The following is a 15,838-nucleotide window of genomic DNA, read 5'->3' as shown; positions in this document are numbered from 1 at the left end:
CATGGCAGTCCGCAAGGACCAGGGTTGAAGTCAGCAGGTTTTACCGAGAGTGCCTAACGTGCACATCCTTCGAGGACTGCTATGGCTCTTTCACAATATTCAGAGATCCACTCAGTGACAAAGCACTAATATGATTGTCAATTCTCGTCAAAACATCATCATGCCATCTGGTTCGACATATGTAGCCGTCCTCCATACCATCCGATCACCTATCCCTTTCCACCATTCCTCAAGACCGTGTTCCATTGAATCGAACCGAACCGAAGTGAATTGATAGTAACCTCGTCTCCAAGGGTGGTCCAACAGCTAGGGAACCAAGCCCAACCAGACCCAATCCATAAACACACGCTCAGAACGTTGCACGAGAATTTCAATCCAAAAAGGCTCCCAGCATCAGTCGTACTGATCATATCACCCCGCCAGGCGGATCCCTCAGGCTCGCCCCCATCGTCCGCACGCTCGCCGCGCTGCTTATCGCGCCGGACCGACCGCCGCCACTGTCCGGCAGCTTCAGTCCTCCTCCTCCTCCCGCTCCTCCTCCTGCTCCACCGCCACCCACAGTCCCGCCTCCCATTCCTGGCCCTGTCACGATCGGGTTTGCCAACTTCCGCAGCATGAACATTGGTTTCTTCCCCTCCCGATCTAGGTCCTTGAACAGCGCTAGCGGCTTTTCATCTAGCCCGACACTCCGCTCTTGATCCCCGTATACGATGTATAACGCATAATGTCGCCAGTCTGCGTGGATGTTGTACTTGTTTAGCGCGGCGGGCAGCACTTTCCAGCAGGGATCTTCTAGTGATACCTTGAAGCTCTTGAAGATCTCGATTTGCGGCGCTTCTTGACCACCGCCGCCCTCTCTGGATGCTCCGGGACCCGCGCTCTGCGCTTGACCACCTGGCGGCGCGGACGAAGACTGTTCGCGCGCCGGTGCAGAGCCGGGCGTGGATTTGCCGCCACCTGATGTAGCTGACTTGGCACTCGACGGCGGCTCATACGGTGGTGCGGTATAGGCTCGAGAGCTGTCGTCGTGAAAGGGCGTGGCGGATGCTGCGCCGTCCCGCTGATACGAGCGTGGCGCGAGTGGTTGGTATGGAGGCATAGGCGATGTAGGCGATGGAATTCCAGGTGAGGAAGCTGGATAAGAACCGCCAGACATACCGGCGGTTAGGGAATTCGACGCTGCTGTGGCAGCAGCGGAGGGATTGAGGCCATTGGACTGCTTGTCTTCGTGAATCGTGCTGGGTACATGCGTAGGCGAATGGCTCTTTGGTGTCGAGCCTAGTCCCAGCTTTTTCGAAAATGTTCGTGTAAGGCTCGTTTTTTCTGGCTGGGATGCGGTCATTACTGGAGGAGAGATCTCGGTCTGGTGTAATTCGGGGCTAGGCGCGACTTGTGGCATGTGCGGGGCGTATGGTAGAGGCTCAGAGCGCTCTTTTGCTTGTTTGAACAAGGGTAGCATTTCCTGCCGTAACTTGCGATAGTCGTCGGCGAGGCGGGTGAGCTGCGCTTCTGTTTGAGTGATCCTATCATCTCGGAGTTTGATGATAGAGCGGGCTATTCGAGCGATATCTTCTTTAGTGGCCATCTCGAATCGAGGATTTGCCTCCGCCGCTGCGCGCTATCAGTAGGTGCTAGGGAGTCTAAAGGCGCCAACTCACATAACGGCACGTAGTCGTCCGGCTCGACAGTGACATCTTGCTCAATTTTGAGTTCGTAGACCTGCTTGAGGATGGTCAAGCGATGGCCCACACTAGCTATACCCATCTCTTTTAGCTCATCGTGTTTGAGCGCAACAAGCGCTTCGCCCACGATGCCGTGTTCTGCGCCATCGTCAGCTCAACATTCACCTCCATTCACTGCCTCCTTACCTATAAAAGCATCGCAATATTGTCGTAAATTCAGTGATGCCACAAATTGAGCACATTCCTCCGGTGTCCATTCTGTTATTATTGATCTTGGTAAACCTCGATCATCAGCAGGAGGATCGAATGTCGTGGGCGTATGCTCGTTGGACGGCAGTTCTGAAGAGGTCTCGGAATCGGTATGGAGGGCGGTGGGAGATGTCATGACGCTCCTTTCGTACTCGTCGTCGGCATCCGAATCGGCGTACCCGGTGCCATTAGGGAATGCCATGCTGGCTGTGGCTTATTATAAGGTACGGTAGCTGAGTTCTCGGTGGCACAACGGGCTCCCCCGCTAGCCTCGAACCGTGCACGACGCTGATCTCGCAAAAGGTAATGCTCGGTTCGATTAGTCCGGGAGTCCCCCCGTTCATGAACGATAGCAACGAACGTGAGGAATGTAGTGGAGGTCGGTGGGGAGGGAGGCTGAGGCGTGACGCAGTCCTGGGCGCGCAGGGATTGCGACTGGCGCGCGTGCCAGAGGTTTGAGGTCTCAGGAGACGACGAATTCCTGCGTCAAAGCCGTTTCGCCATGAGCACGGTGCTCGGACGAGGTATGAGCGTCCCTTGAATCTCACGATACTGGCTTTCTGGCAGGGGTCGTGCAAGGATTGTAGAAGGTCGCCAGATGCTTCTGAACCCGACCCCAATGCATGCGCGGCGTTCTGGGGGGCGATCTGCGAGGCGCCTACGTGCTAAGCAGCCAGGCTTGACAAAGCGAGGCCGCTAAACCTGAAAGGGAATACTCTCTACTCACGAGATTACGGGCACGAGATTGCTCTGGTGCATGCGAGAAAAGAACAATCCCGTTAAGAATAGGGGGACATTTCCGTTTTTGCTACTAGGTGCAGATCACAGAACTATAGGAACAGTCTCTCGAACGTGTACGGTCCTTTCTGCCGGTTCTCCAACATGAGCGTCTCCCTTTCACTTCGCTGCGTTACCTGCCCTCCGCCACGCCGAACCTTGATAGCCTCGAAAGCGCCGTCAGCTCGTAGGCTCAAAGGAAGGGCTCCTGGCAGGTCGCTGATTGCATCATCCTCAGTTCTTTGCTCGTAGATTGTAACAATCTGACCTGGACGACCTGTTTGTAGGCCCTTGGCTCGATTCGCATCATTGCTATGCACAGTAGGTTCCTGCGCCTCGGCATGCCGAAGTGTCTCGCGTAGCAGTCCTTGCAGATCTGCTGACTCTTCGATATACTGCGTGGCGAGAGATATCTCGGACAACAGATCTGGGAAGATTCTCTCGATGAAGTCATCCTCGGCCTTATCGCTGACAAGATCAAGAGGCCCGATCGCATCAACACACGCTGATAATATTTTCACCGCAGACTCCAGCGAAACACGACGGTGCAGCGAGAGGTTCTCTTCGGGCTCAGAAGCAAGTAATGAGCCAGTGTGTCCGCTGCGGAACATCTGCTGTCGAAGTATTTGGACCACACCGAAGACTTCCTCGCTGGAAAGGACTGATCGTATACTTGTTGAGATCGAAGTCAAGCTGAACCTGCCGAAACGGTCTAGGACGGCAACTAAGCAGTGCTCCAACATAGCCGGATCTTGTTTGCCTTTCAAATTTTCCACGTCGGACAGCACCTCCATTGCCGTCTGTTCTGAGGCTTCGGCGGCCATGAGTCGCGGTGGCTGAGACACATTCCCATCCGTCAGTGCTTGTTGAATTAGGTATTTCAGCAGCCGGCAGTGTTCAGAAACATCGGGGCTACCATTACTGCTGGAGAAGTCCAACAAGAGATTGAGAGAAGGATCGGCATCTTGGAGCGCTCTGGCGACACCGTCGGGACGTAGATGCGAAGCCATTTGCTCCCTTCCAAGTCTAAGGGCTCTTCGAAGACTGGACGGGCGAAGATATCCGCGTTCGTTAAGAGCTTTCAGCAGACTGCTCGCTGAGATGTTGAGCTGGAGGCGAATCTGACGGCCCTGGTCCTCACTGACCGTTTGCGCGTTAAACATGCTTGAGATAACAAAATCCACAAGCTCGTCAGACAGATTCACATTGCTGCTAGATTCTCCCTCCGAGCCGAAATGGCTGATGACGATACTCTCGAAGCCGTCGACGTTATTGTCGTCCAACATCGTGCTGAGTTTGGTCTTCCAAACGGGAGACAGCGGTTGGGTAACAGGACCACCAGTACCAATTGCTTGTCCTACAAGGCGCACGTTTGTATTGACTTGAGACTGTACAGCCAGGCCGCGGCCGAGGTTGTCGGACAAAGTAGAGGTAGCCAACTGTTTCCCATCATGGCCAGTTATAGGTGTGAGATCAATGGCCAGAAGACGACTCCCATCGCGGGCCAAAACACGATTTATCTGGGAGAAATAGGAAATGAAGTGAAACTGAGTGGCGGGTCCTCGGCCCTCGCGCTTTCTCTTCCGATTGTACTCGAGACGAACAGTCGAGTAGTTGACGTCGAGAATGCGCATTCTACCCGCATATGCCGCCAGAACATGAGATGGTGAGACTGTGATCAGGTCAAGAGATCCTGACAGAACTTCAGAAACAGGCGGGAGGGGTCGTGGTGTAGCGCCATGCAGGTCGATTCTGTAGAGCCCCCGTGAGATTCTGAAATCCAAGCACATGTTACGAACTCCGAAGGACGAGGAAGTAATCTCAACGTCCGTATTGGCGAGGGCAGGTGTTAGGTGGCTGAGATCGTGCTCGAACAACGGCGAGATCTCCAGCTGATGTGATGGTCGTCGACTAGCCAAATCGAGTGACCAAGCTGCATATGTGAGTGCCCTGCGTTGCATTCCTCGCTGCTGCGACTGTGTGGCTACAAGAAGCACCTGGGAGTCATTACCCACAATGCTGGAGATATCAGGTCTCGCCTTCAGCACAAATTTGCGAGCATTGGCTGCAGTCAACAATGAGGCAGCGGTAATATGGATCGGGGCTCCCTCTTTCAAAGCAATCTTGCTGGATGCAACGGACTGTAGGTCGCCCGAGACAATAGTCACCGTCCCGTCTGCCTGAAGCACAGTGATTGTTACCGAAGTATCGCTCCTTGAAGGTTCGAGATGTATGACCGGGCTCGCAGATGTCACAAGCTCGACAGAAATGGGCTTCGCGGTTTCAGATCCCCGGGACCATACTGAGTGCAGGCGGAGGCCGTGGTCGGAGGTAGCAAAGCATGTTTGGCGGTGGGTAGAACCATGCTCTTTCCACCGCAATGAGCATGGTGGACCAGAGAAAACGGTCGATGGTGGGACAGCGTAGGAAAACAGTACTCGACCGCTCTGCGCCTGCTTAGGGATCAGTTGTGTTCGGAGCTGTGCGACCACAAACTCACCTCGTAGATGTTCAAGCAAGTGCTCTCGATTGCCGCGCATATCTCATGCCGCTTTCTCTTCACTCCACTGCGCCAGCCCCAGACAGAGCCAAAGGTGACATCGTTCACTCCCTGCGGGCTCCGAGGGAGCCGTGCGAGGGAGACAGGTTCCGAAATTTCCATCGTAGCCCTTTTCTAAGCCAACAGCTACTGTACAATCTAGTTTGCTGCAAAAGTGACAATCACTTTGCGGCGCTTGCCATTTTTTTGGAGCGTCTTTCTCCGCAGTCTTGGCGAGCCCCACCAGGCGGAGCGCCTCCCCTTTTCCTCAGCCTCGTTTGCTGGTACGGGTTCTCGCCTCAGACATGCCCTGCCAATGTCGGTTCGTCCAAGTCAAACAGTGAAGGCTTTCAGTATAAGATGATTGCGGAGCTCAGGTGAGCAGATGTCCAGAATTAGCCAAGCCCAGTGCACTCGGCCGCCATCAGCACCATACAGATCTGATCGTACTCTTCGTCGAGGCTTGTTTTCAACACGGATACCGGAGGACGACACAATTGACGAGCGGGCCTCCGGAAGTCCCAGAAGACCACAGAAGGAATGCTCTGTTGTAAGTCTCGCGATCAAGCTCGCCACTTTTGTACTACGGGCCTTTTCAGGCTGATCTCCTTCCACCAGGGCCTTGTGCCGTGCTCGGCTTGCTCGGCGCTTGAGCACGCTCGCATATACAAGGAACTTCTCCTTGGGGAGGCGCAGTCATCGTGACGAAACCGACTGCCGGCATTCATTGCACTGTCTCAGGTGGCCTTGGATCGCTCCGGATTGCTGCGCTGCCACGTCCATCCGTTCACCGTGTTAGCCGGCGTGCTGAGGCGTTTGTCTAGTCGCAGCAACGCCACTGGTGTCGGCGGGGCAGTGCTCCGCGCTCGACCACAAAAAGCTCCTCGTGGCTTGATGTCCAACTTGAAATCCTCCTTCGCAACTCTGAGATGTCATCTACCCCGTCCACACGGTATAGATTATTCTGAACATCACTAATATAGTTATCAACCTGGCAACGTCCGTCCACAACGATGCGACCGTCAGTTCCTAATGCAGTCTTTCTCCTTGGTCTCCACGTCATACACGTTGTTGGCGACGGACTGTACTGGCCTTTCAATCCTTACAAGGAGCAACAGGGCAGGAAGAAATCGCCATCCCAGGGCGAGTGCATTGCACACAATGGTGAGTATATCCGGACTTCCGTATGCACTTCCAGACCAATGCTGATCAACAGGCGTTGTCGCTGACGTTAAATGCGATGAGGGCCCGAATGGCAAAGCCATCGATTCCTGGGCTTGCTGGAGCTCCTGTTGGTGCGACAAAGGCGTCCTCAAATGGTAAGTTCACCCACCAGACTTCTAACATGTTCAGAGTTGGATCTGATGAAACCAGCTAACATTCATAGCAACGCTTGGTGGGCCTGCTCAGGGAGTATGATGGCTCGGTGGTGCCAGTGTCCTCAAGGCCAGAACGACGATGACAACTGTCTCGGGTTCATGAGACTATGCTATTGCACTCCAGAGCATGGGTTCGATTCTACGTGGGTATGGAATGCTGGATGCCGGAAGAGGTCCGATTTCCAGGAAAGGATGAGGCTAGTGGGTGCACCGACCAAGGAGCAATCACGCAGCTTTGATACGCCTGTTGGTCGTGATGAGACGTCTGCGGAATAAAATAGGGTATGGACAAGCCTATCTTGGTCGGAAGCATGTACTTGAACAACGTCATAGGCTCCAAGGTGTTGGTAGTAGCGCAGCGCAGGACTACATACCGCCAGCAACGAAGGTCGCTGAAGCCTTCAACTTCCAGAATGTGGGCATGTTACCGTTCAACAAGGACATGATTCAAGGTGATACTTGCCAGCCTTCCGCTAGTGAGGCAGCAGTTTTACACCGAAGACACCCGCAGACGTACCGATTTCGAGGCACCCATAGAGGAGATTATAGGCTAGACGGGGTGGGATAGCAAGAGCCGCCTAAGCTCTTCTTAAGGAGACCTTTCTGCGGTAAGAATGGTCGCCCTTAGCATATAACTAGTGCGAAGTAGGAAGCTGTTGTTCAGATGGAGGTCACGACAGTCGATTTGGCTGCTTTATGGGGTTATGGTGAAGATGCAGTGTACCAAAAAGTTGGCCGTTATAGAGGCACCCACAGAAGCGCCCGCCACGGCTGTACCTCGGTTAAAATAAAGTGACCCACGGCAACGCGTGATGCAATGGACGCGTTTCCATTAGTATCCTTGTCTTGCACTTTAACATACAGCGTTCACATTTATGCTGTTTCAATTTCCCATCTCTTTAGTGCTCTAGAGGTGCAAGGCTGCATAGGTTATGTTGGCGGTATCAGAGGAGCCAAATGAATGGCAACATTAGTGGAAAATGGCTACAGGCGGCCGGAACAATCAGCCATGCATCCTTTCTTCCGACCCAGTATTGATACCCGAAAGAAGTACACATTAGTATACTGCTGACACATTGACAGCCCGATATCCACAGCAGTCACCACAGGCTTCAGTGGAAGAACCAGACCCTCCTTCCGGAGAGACAGCAGACGACCATGACGAGACGACGGCTATGGAGGCTACCCACAGCGATGGCTCCTCCGAGAGCATACCAGTCGACATGCCATCGGGCAATTTTTGCGGTGCAGAGGCGGACATTGATCCGAACCAGGATCGCAAGAAACGTCGGAAAGTGACATCCCGTTGCACTGAGTATACAGCACAGGAGAATAGACCGAGTGGCAGCCACCACTGGCTGCGGCAACTCGAAGCTGCCGCAAGTGAAGGTGACACTGCACCTTCTCGCGACCCCGTGGACTCTTCGGATCAAGATCAGCAGAATGAGGCGACACTCAATGACAACCTCACCGTACCACCTGCAGATACCCCTGCCGCAGCTATCCTCCCCACGACTCAACCGCAACCAGTCTCAGATGAGCCACCAGAAGAGACGCAAGAGGCGGACAAGCAGACTACACCCAAGATGTTGAAAATCACGAGCTCTGGCAAGCTGGGTCGATCCCCCAGGCGAGGTCCGAAGCAGGCTACTCCTCCAAAACCACCACCAAGCAGAACCTCACGGCGCACCCGAAACCTGACCATGAAGCAAGGCCGTATTGCCCAGTCCTTGAAAGTGACTCTTTCTTACAACAGGTTAACGGAAGATCCTAGAATGTTAGGTGAGAAGATTGATGGCATTCTGAGTCAACCGATAGGCCAGCCAGCGGTCCCGGTCACCAGACGAGACATCGAGCCAACAGAAGTAATTAGACCTCCACCGAAGCCGCAAAAGTCCTTACATCCCTTCTTCATGGGCAAAGCCGCCAACAGGCAACAATCTACGCAAGATATCGCGGCTGAATCTGGCAAGCCTGCGGTAACCGGTGCCGAGCCTGTGAAGGACCTAAAGCCTGTCAAAGCGTGGAACGACTTGGGCTTTAGCGGCTCTAAATCATCCGTCACGAAAGACAACGGTACATTATCTCCCCTGTGGCCACCACTTGAGCTGCAGAGAGTTCCGCCGAATGCACCCATCACCAAATCCCACCACGTATCCGTTCTTACCGACGTGTCGGCCAAGCAGAAGCGGGACCTCGTCCGTGTCCCTAGCCAGGAGTCCGTGTTAGATATTTTCAGCACGAGATTAATAGCGAATTTGGGTCTTTCATCTGCTCTCTGCCTTCCGCAGCAACTGCACTTGAGTGGGGACCAACTGCTCAACAAAACCGACTCTGGCAAAGCTGGTCTAGGTGACCAAACAAGGCTCGAAGGAGTGCGACACCGCATTCAAAAGGGACAAAGTGCCTTCGATCGTGGAGAGGCAGCCGGTCCGCTGGATTGGATACATGAATATGCCCCGAAGCGTGCCGAAGATGTGCTACAGCAGAATGCTGTAGTCCTGAAAGACTGGCTTGAGCAGCTCAAAGTTCACAACGTCCAGTCGAAACTTTCGGTCCGACAGCAGAAGAAGAAACCCACCCGCAAGAAGCGTGTCAAACGGCGCACCGATGGTCTAGACGATTTTCTTGTCCCGTCTGATGAAGAGGACGAAGTTGCTGGGGCACCTGTCAAGAATGCCATCCTTATATGCGGGCCCCATGGGTGCGGCAAGACAGCTTCCGTGTTTGCTGCTGCCCACCAGCTCGACTTCGAGGTATTTGAGATCCACCCGGGCATGCGTCGCACAGCAAAGGATATTTTTGACAAGGTCGGTGATATGACGCACAATCACCTGGTCCAGACAACGGCTTCAGCTCCACTCAGCAGAGCGTCAAGCGTTCTGAGTGACGTTGCCAATCGTTCAGATGATCCAGACACAGTCGATCCCAAGCAAAAGTCATTGGGCGGCTTCTTCGGGGCAAAGACCTCAAAATTGTCGAATATCGACCACATAAACCCGGCTCCAGAGAAAGAACAGCAACAGAAACAGTCATTGATTCTTTTCGAGGAAGTGGACGTGCTCTTTGAGGAGGACAAAACGTTCTGGTCAGGAGTACAATCGCTTATCGCCACCTCAAAGCGGCCGATCGTCCTCACTTGCAGCAATCCAGACGCCGTCAATCTGGAAGAAATCAGTCTGCAGATGACTTTGCACTATGAAAACCCACATATCGATGAAGTCGTCGAGCACTTGGCGTATGTTGCAGCTGCAGAAGGTCACATTATTGCTCGTGATGCACTCCGGGAGCTGTACTTGAGCAGGGGACAAGACCTCCGAGCCGCGCTCACTGAGCTCAACTTCTGGTGCCAAATGACAGTGGGCTCGACAATGGGCGGCTTGGACTGGATGCACCATGGCAGTTCAAATATCGATACAGGAAGTACGTCCAGCTCGAGACGTATCGTGTCCAGAGACACCTTCCATACCGGCCTGCATCTGGTGCCCGAGCAACAGCTCGAAACGGAGGACCTTCTGGCATACGCGCAGGATAGCCTAGGGCTCTCTGTCATGGACTATGAGACGCTTCGAACCATACCTCCTCAAATTCGACCTCAGCCGCCGGAGGCGCGGCTTGAATCATTACGGCAAACAGATGTGGCAGCAGATTTCAGGAGCTTCATGGACCTTGCAGACGATGGGCTCAACCCTTTACTAAGTTGCAGGTTAGCGAACACACTGCCAGCAAGACCAACGCAAATCAGCCGCCAGAGTATTGCCGAGTTCCTCCTTTACCGGCCGAAAGAGCAATCTCTGCCCTATGGTGCCTTTTTCGAGGCCTTTCAACCTATTATGGAGGACAACAGAACGTTCCCTCCTCCTACTGGACGAACTGCACCCTCTCTGGATGGGGCGATTTCGACCGTGGCTGTGGAAGTTGCCCCGTATATCCGTCATATAGTGCAACTTGACCAGCAGTTGGAAGGTCAGCGCAATGAGATAGACGCTGGCTCACAAGGTACGGGCAAACAGAGGAATACTCGCGCTGCTCGGGCTGCTCTGATGGGAGGCCATGTTGCAAATACCCGGGTGGATAGGTGGTTCCCAAAGAGTTTAGACTTCGAGATGGCGCTCGCCACTGGTGGGCGCTGGTCAGGTTTGAGAGACGACATGGTGGCTCCTAGCCAAGTGCCATCCATGTCTCGGGAGTCCACAGGGACAACTCTTGCCATGGATGTTGATTGAGGGTCCAGTACAACGGAAGACGATGGTGAGGGCCAAAACCAGCCTACCGGATGTAGCTAAGGAGGCATTTGAAATGGTCGGGGGTGCCCAGTGTATATGCCGGCAGGCACGCATATCTGGTATGAGACATGATCTAGAGCTGAAAAGAAAGCAAGTTACGCAAGCTTTTCATTGACATTATCATTGTTGTTCGGGGTGAGTGAACAGTCTACTTGTGCTGCTGAGTAGTACTTGAGGCAGTAAGGCGGGTAAACCTCGGCCATGTCTCTCCGAAAAGTTGCGCCGCATGTGAACCTCGTCAGTCATTGCTCGTAACCACATCACACCGCATTGTCGTGTCAAGATGCCTAACAATGGACATCAATAACCTCTCTTCCAACTGGAAGCAGCTGCAGAGCAAGCTAAAAGCCAGCAGCAGCAAGTCTGCCGGTTCGCCCACCCCACAATCACTACACCCAGCGAATCCCGCCAAGCGCAAGCGAGGGGATCTCGAGCAGCGGCCTGTACACTCCTTACCGCGCAAGAAGGCCAGATGGGATGAAGACCGCAAGATCCAGCAGAAGCAGAAAAAGGCAAAGCAGCAGCAGCGCGGCAAGATGAATGGACAGGTCGCCACGAAACCTCTGCCAAACGGAGACCCAGTTGCGAATGGTAGTACCGCTGCAGACCCGCCTACGGCCCCAAGAAGCGCCAACACGCTCGTCAATGCCGGCCTGTCTGAAGAGTATGCCCATCCCCTCTCTAGTCCTCTTGTTGGGACAACATCCTTTACCCCCTCCTTTCCCTCACACAATGATATCAACACTAACACACCCTTCCCCGCCAGTGTCGAAATTGGCAAATACATCGCGCTCGACTGCGAAATGGTCGGCGTGGGGCCCACGCCGACGCTCACCTCGGCCCTTGCGCGAGTCAGCCTCGTCAACTACCACGGCGAGCAGCTCTACGATTCGTACGTGCTCCCGCTGGAGCCGGTGACGGACTGGCGCACGCACGTCTCGGGCATTGCGCCGCAGCACATGCGGCACGCGCGCACTCTGAAGGAGGTACAAAGCGCCGTCGCGAAGTTGCTGAAGGGGCGCGTGCTGGTCGGACACAGCGTGCGCAACGATTTGGATGCGTTGCTGCTGGGGCATCCGAAGAGGGATGTCAGGGATACGGCGAGGTTTCCGCCGTATAGGAAGATGGCGGGTGGGGGGAGTCCGAGGCTGAAGGTGCTGGCGAGTGAATTGCTGGGCGTGGAGATTCAGGAGGGGGAACATAGCAGTGTTGAGGATGCGAGGGCGACGATGATGCTGTTCAAGAGAGATAGGGCCGGGTTTGAGAGGGAGCATGTCAAGAGGTGGGGAGTTGATCGAAGAGAAGCGGAAATTGCGGCTGCGAAGGGGACACAGGGAAATGATGTGCAAGGCGAAGAGGATGCAGATGGTAGAGAAGAGCCGAAGGCGAAGAAAAAGAAGAAAAAGAAGAACAAGAAGAAGTGAGGGGCGATGATTAGGGTATGGATGGCAGGGCGCTCGCCGTCAACGACCAACAGGCTACAACGCTTCCACGATCTAGCTGCGCTTGAACGCTCACAAGGGTATATCCTCCGCCATTTCCATGGCCCCTTCTCTGCAGACGGTGATAATAACATCGCCAAGGGTACGTGTGTTGAAGCCAGCTTCGCAGTATGTGAAGTAGTACTGGCAAGCGTGGTCAGCATCATGTATGCTTCAAGGTATGAACAACTCACCTCCCATTTGCGCTTGAAGAGTGCAGTATCCGCCTCGGACATGCCCTCGTGCTCAGCAATCAGCGCCGGCTGGATCACGGCATCGAAATTCTGCAGGAACTTGTCCTTCCACAAACGCAGGGTTCTGGCGTAGTGGGTGCCAATATTCTCAACACTGTCGACCACGAGCAAGCCTTTGCTGCCTTCCGCAATCGAGGTTACCAACTGCGTCACTGTTGGGAGGTGGCCGCCCGGAAAGATGTATTTGCGGATGAAGTCTTCGCCTTTCGCGTACGCTTCGTATCTGGACTCTGGCATGGTGATGCATTGGAAGACAGCAATTCCGCCGTCAGGTTTCAGCAGTTTGTCAATGCATTCAAAATACTTCTTCAAAAACTCCCGGCCGACAGCTTCCAGCATTTCAATGCTCACAACCTTGTCATATGGTCCCTCTTTCGGCATTGGCAGTGCTCGATAATCGCAGATGAGCACTTCAATATGGTCTGTCAAGCCAGCTTCAGCAATGCGTCGCTCGGCCAACTCTTTCTGCTCCACGCTCAAAGTCAAGGAGGTGATTCGACATCCCGTCCGCTGCACGGCTCGAATGGCGAAGCTGCCCCATCCGGTACCGATTTCGAGGACATGATCGCTGGCCTTGATCTTGGCATTGTCTATAAAGCGATCCAATTTACGGTATTGCGCCTCTTCCAGCGGTTCTTCATTGTCTTTGCCTGCGATCGCCTGCGATCTCGGTCGCCATATTGGGCACGAGTAGGTCATGTCTGGAGAGAGGAACGCGCCGAACATCTCATTACTGATGTCGTAGTGCGCGCTGATGTTTAGCAGGGCATTCGGCAGCGTGTTGGCTTTACGCAGCAAGCCGCTGATTGCGGAGGAGATCGTGGACGTGAGGGTTGAACCATTGGACAGATGCTCTCGATTCAGGATGAAGAGTCGGAAGAACGAGGTGAGATCCGAACAAGCAACCTCTCCGAGCATATAGCTCTCCGCAAGACCCATGTCCGCAAAGAGAGCGAGCCTTAGCCAAAATGTTTCTCGCAGGACTCTCAGGCTGGACACTGGTGCATTCTCGCCATCTTTCGGTACCTTTCCGCAAATGGTCGTGGTGCCATCTGTGTCGCGCACGGTGAGCTGACCGACTTCGATACTCTTCAACAGATTCAGTATCGTTGAACGCGAGAGCTGAACTAGAGGACCCCATGCGAATGAGCCGGTGTAATTGCGCACAGCATCAATGGCAGACACCATTATTCCCGTCATCCTTCTTCTTGGGAGCGCCTGTGCTGCTCAAGGCATGCTAGATGGGTCGTGGAGGCTATTAAAGTGTCCAATGTTGGGACAGGCATGCGAGAAGTGTGATGCAAGAGAACGAAGAGGTGAGTGAGGGGATGCCGGTCGCTAAATGAGAGTCATTCGGGTTCGGCGGGGCAAAAGGTGACAGTTGATTGAAGCGACAAAATGCACCATGAGTTTCGACATGGTGGGGTACGTAGTCAAATGCATCGCGAGCATGCGAGGAGAGGGAACGGTGCAGGTCCAAAGACGCGAAGCTGTGTACCGCCCCTTCTCGCTGTCAGGGCCAAGTCGCCAGCCTCGAGGCAAGAACGTTGGCCGCTCCTCGGTCCGTACAACAGTTCATCTTCATTATGAAACCACTTCTATGGGTAGGCAGCACAATGGCACACTGTACTTCTACATGCTGCCCCCCAGTGCGAAACTTTTTGTGTCGTGTTCTGTTGGAGAAAGCAATCCAAGGCCTGCAAATTGTTTCAAGCCGCATCACGGTATTGCATTTGTTGAACGCATAATGACCTCACCACTCGACGATTGCGACTTAGCCTTGCGTTCCTGGCGATCTTGTCGGCCCTGCAGCTCCACCCAGCCGTACGCAACACGCGCGCCTTCAGCAATCGCCTTATCCTACTGGCACAAGCACTCGGAAACCCAAGGGCCCGGAGATAGAACGATCCGGTGTCCGCTGTCGTAAGTGTGACCGCATGTGGGATTTCATTGTTTAGGCGCAAAATGAGCTAAACATGAACTCCTAAGAGGCGACTAGAGCCCTCTTCATCTATTGGCCAGGATTCCTGTTATGGACAATGGTCCCGGTAGCCATGTATTGCCACGATGAAGGGAATCATCAGCTGATTCGCACCATCACCCTGCTGGCTGCTCGGGTGCAGCAAAATCAAAGCTCGTCATATCGTCATTATACCAAAGCTTGGCATATTCACTGCCTGATGTGATGACGGCCATGCTAATCGGCACAAACCAAAGGAGAGGAACACGCAAGCGTCCGTATAGCTGAGACGGTTAACTGGCTGTGCATGAGCATTAGATTCCAGGTGCTTCAAGGGGCTGCCAACAGCGGGGGCAGCACATCAGCCACAGGTGTCTCCAGGTTTTGAGGCAGCCTCGCCATTTACTGCCTGAGCCTTGTGGCGCGCGTTCGTGAACGCCAAGCGAATCTGGACGCGTTCTTCTGGCACGCGTCGAAAGTGGTCTCAATTCGTGAATGAACTTGTTCTCGGCAGTCAACATCGCTTCAACTGTATCATCACCAAAATATCACAGATCAACATGCTCGCCATACAAAAGTCAAAATCGAAAACCGACGCTTGCTCAGTCAACATCATTCCTTGCCGTGTTCATCATAACGGGCCAACTAAGGTCACCAAAAGATTCTGGAGTCCTTCGACAGAGAAAGGCTTGTCATTCGGTGCAGTCGCAGCCGCATCCTGCTAACGCTTTTTTTAGATGGCAGCAAAGTCGCGTACTTTCGAGGTCGTAAGCTCAAGGGCACTCCAATCCGCATCCCGGAAGACTATCAAGGTACTATTAATGTTCTTTATCACCCATGATGCTAAAACCGACCTCCCAGGCATCATCGTCCAGCCTGCCGATCGCGTCCTGGCTTCTTCTAGCTCAAAGGCCCCGCCGGCAGCAGATTCGGACGACGATGAGGATCAAGGCTCCGAGCCGGTCAAAGTCCTCGAGCATGTGTCCGAAATCAAGGAGATGACGGTTTGGGGCCACGACCAAGAGCCAGCTGCAGATGATGCTTACCGAAAAGGCATCGAAGAGTGGCTGTCTTTTGCAGACGCAATTCACCGGCCCTGATGACTGCACGGCCGTAAGGCGCCCGCCAAGCCCTGAGAAACAAGCTCGCTTAAGGTTCACTGACAAAGCGAGCTGGCATACGGGCGCAAGCACCCCACCTTGTAGCTCAGCAGCTCGCCGACAGCCCGGCG

General features: G+C 54.0%; 6 protein-coding genes across 6 annotated transcripts; 3 read left to right on the top strand and 3 right to left on the bottom strand.

Moving 5' to 3' along the window:
- Positions 1-406: 406 nt before the first annotated feature.
- Positions 407-2,133, bottom strand: HMPREF1541_03838 (uncharacterized protein; the record flags this gene model as incomplete). The annotated part of the gene is made up of 4 exons (XM_008718186.1): positions 407-508; positions 560-1,611; positions 1,659-1,820; positions 1,869-2,133. 4 exons carry the CDS (start codon positions 2,131-2,133, stop codon positions 407-409), a joined length of 1,581 nt encoding a protein of 526 aa, XP_008716408.1.
- Positions 2,134-2,761: 628 nt separating this feature from the next.
- HMPREF1541_03837 (uncharacterized protein) lies at positions 2,762-5,370 on the bottom strand (the record flags this gene model as incomplete). Its single annotated transcript, XM_008718185.1, has 2 exons — positions 2,762-5,161; positions 5,209-5,370. The coding sequence occupies 2 exons, from the start codon at positions 5,368-5,370 to the stop codon at positions 2,762-2,764; spliced, it is 2,562 nt and encodes an 853-aa protein (XP_008716407.1).
- Positions 5,371-7,801: 2,431 nt separating this feature from the next.
- Positions 7,802-10,852, top strand: HMPREF1541_03836 (uncharacterized protein; the record flags this gene model as incomplete). Its single annotated transcript, XM_008718184.1, has 1 exon — positions 7,802-10,852. One exon carries the CDS (start codon positions 7,802-7,804, stop codon positions 10,850-10,852), a length of 3,051 nt encoding a protein of 1,016 aa, XP_008716406.1.
- A 353-nt stretch (positions 10,853-11,205) lies between these two features.
- Positions 11,206-12,336, top strand: HMPREF1541_03835 (uncharacterized protein; the record flags this gene model as incomplete). The annotated part of the gene is made up of 2 exons (XM_008718183.1): positions 11,206-11,576; positions 11,679-12,336. 2 exons carry the CDS (start codon positions 11,206-11,208, stop codon positions 12,334-12,336), a joined length of 1,029 nt encoding a protein of 342 aa, XP_008716405.1.
- A 90-nt stretch (positions 12,337-12,426) lies between these two features.
- On the bottom strand, positions 12,427-13,835 carry HMPREF1541_03834 (uncharacterized protein; the record flags this gene model as incomplete). Its single annotated transcript, XM_008718182.1, has 2 exons — positions 12,427-12,537; positions 12,588-13,835. The coding sequence occupies 2 exons, from the start codon at positions 13,833-13,835 to the stop codon at positions 12,427-12,429; spliced, it is 1,359 nt and encodes a 452-aa protein (XP_008716404.1).
- A 1,332-nt stretch (positions 13,836-15,167) lies between these two features.
- On the top strand, positions 15,168-15,707 carry HMPREF1541_03833 (uncharacterized protein; the record flags this gene model as incomplete). The annotated part of the gene is made up of 3 exons (XM_008718181.1): positions 15,168-15,298; positions 15,352-15,419; positions 15,469-15,707. 3 exons carry the CDS (start codon positions 15,168-15,170, stop codon positions 15,705-15,707), a joined length of 438 nt encoding a protein of 145 aa, XP_008716403.1.
- Positions 15,708-15,838: the final 131 nt, after the last annotated feature.

The sequence above is a fragment of the Cyphellophora europaea genome (assembly GCF_000365145.1).
Source record: "Cyphellophora europaea CBS 101466 unplaced genomic scaffold supercont1.3, whole genome shotgun sequence".
Taxonomy (NCBI): domain Eukaryota; kingdom Fungi; phylum Ascomycota; class Eurotiomycetes; order Chaetothyriales; family Cyphellophoraceae; genus Cyphellophora; species Cyphellophora europaea.
Note: the sequence above shows the minus strand (reverse complement) of the source record. Positions and strands in the feature narration are given on the sequence as shown.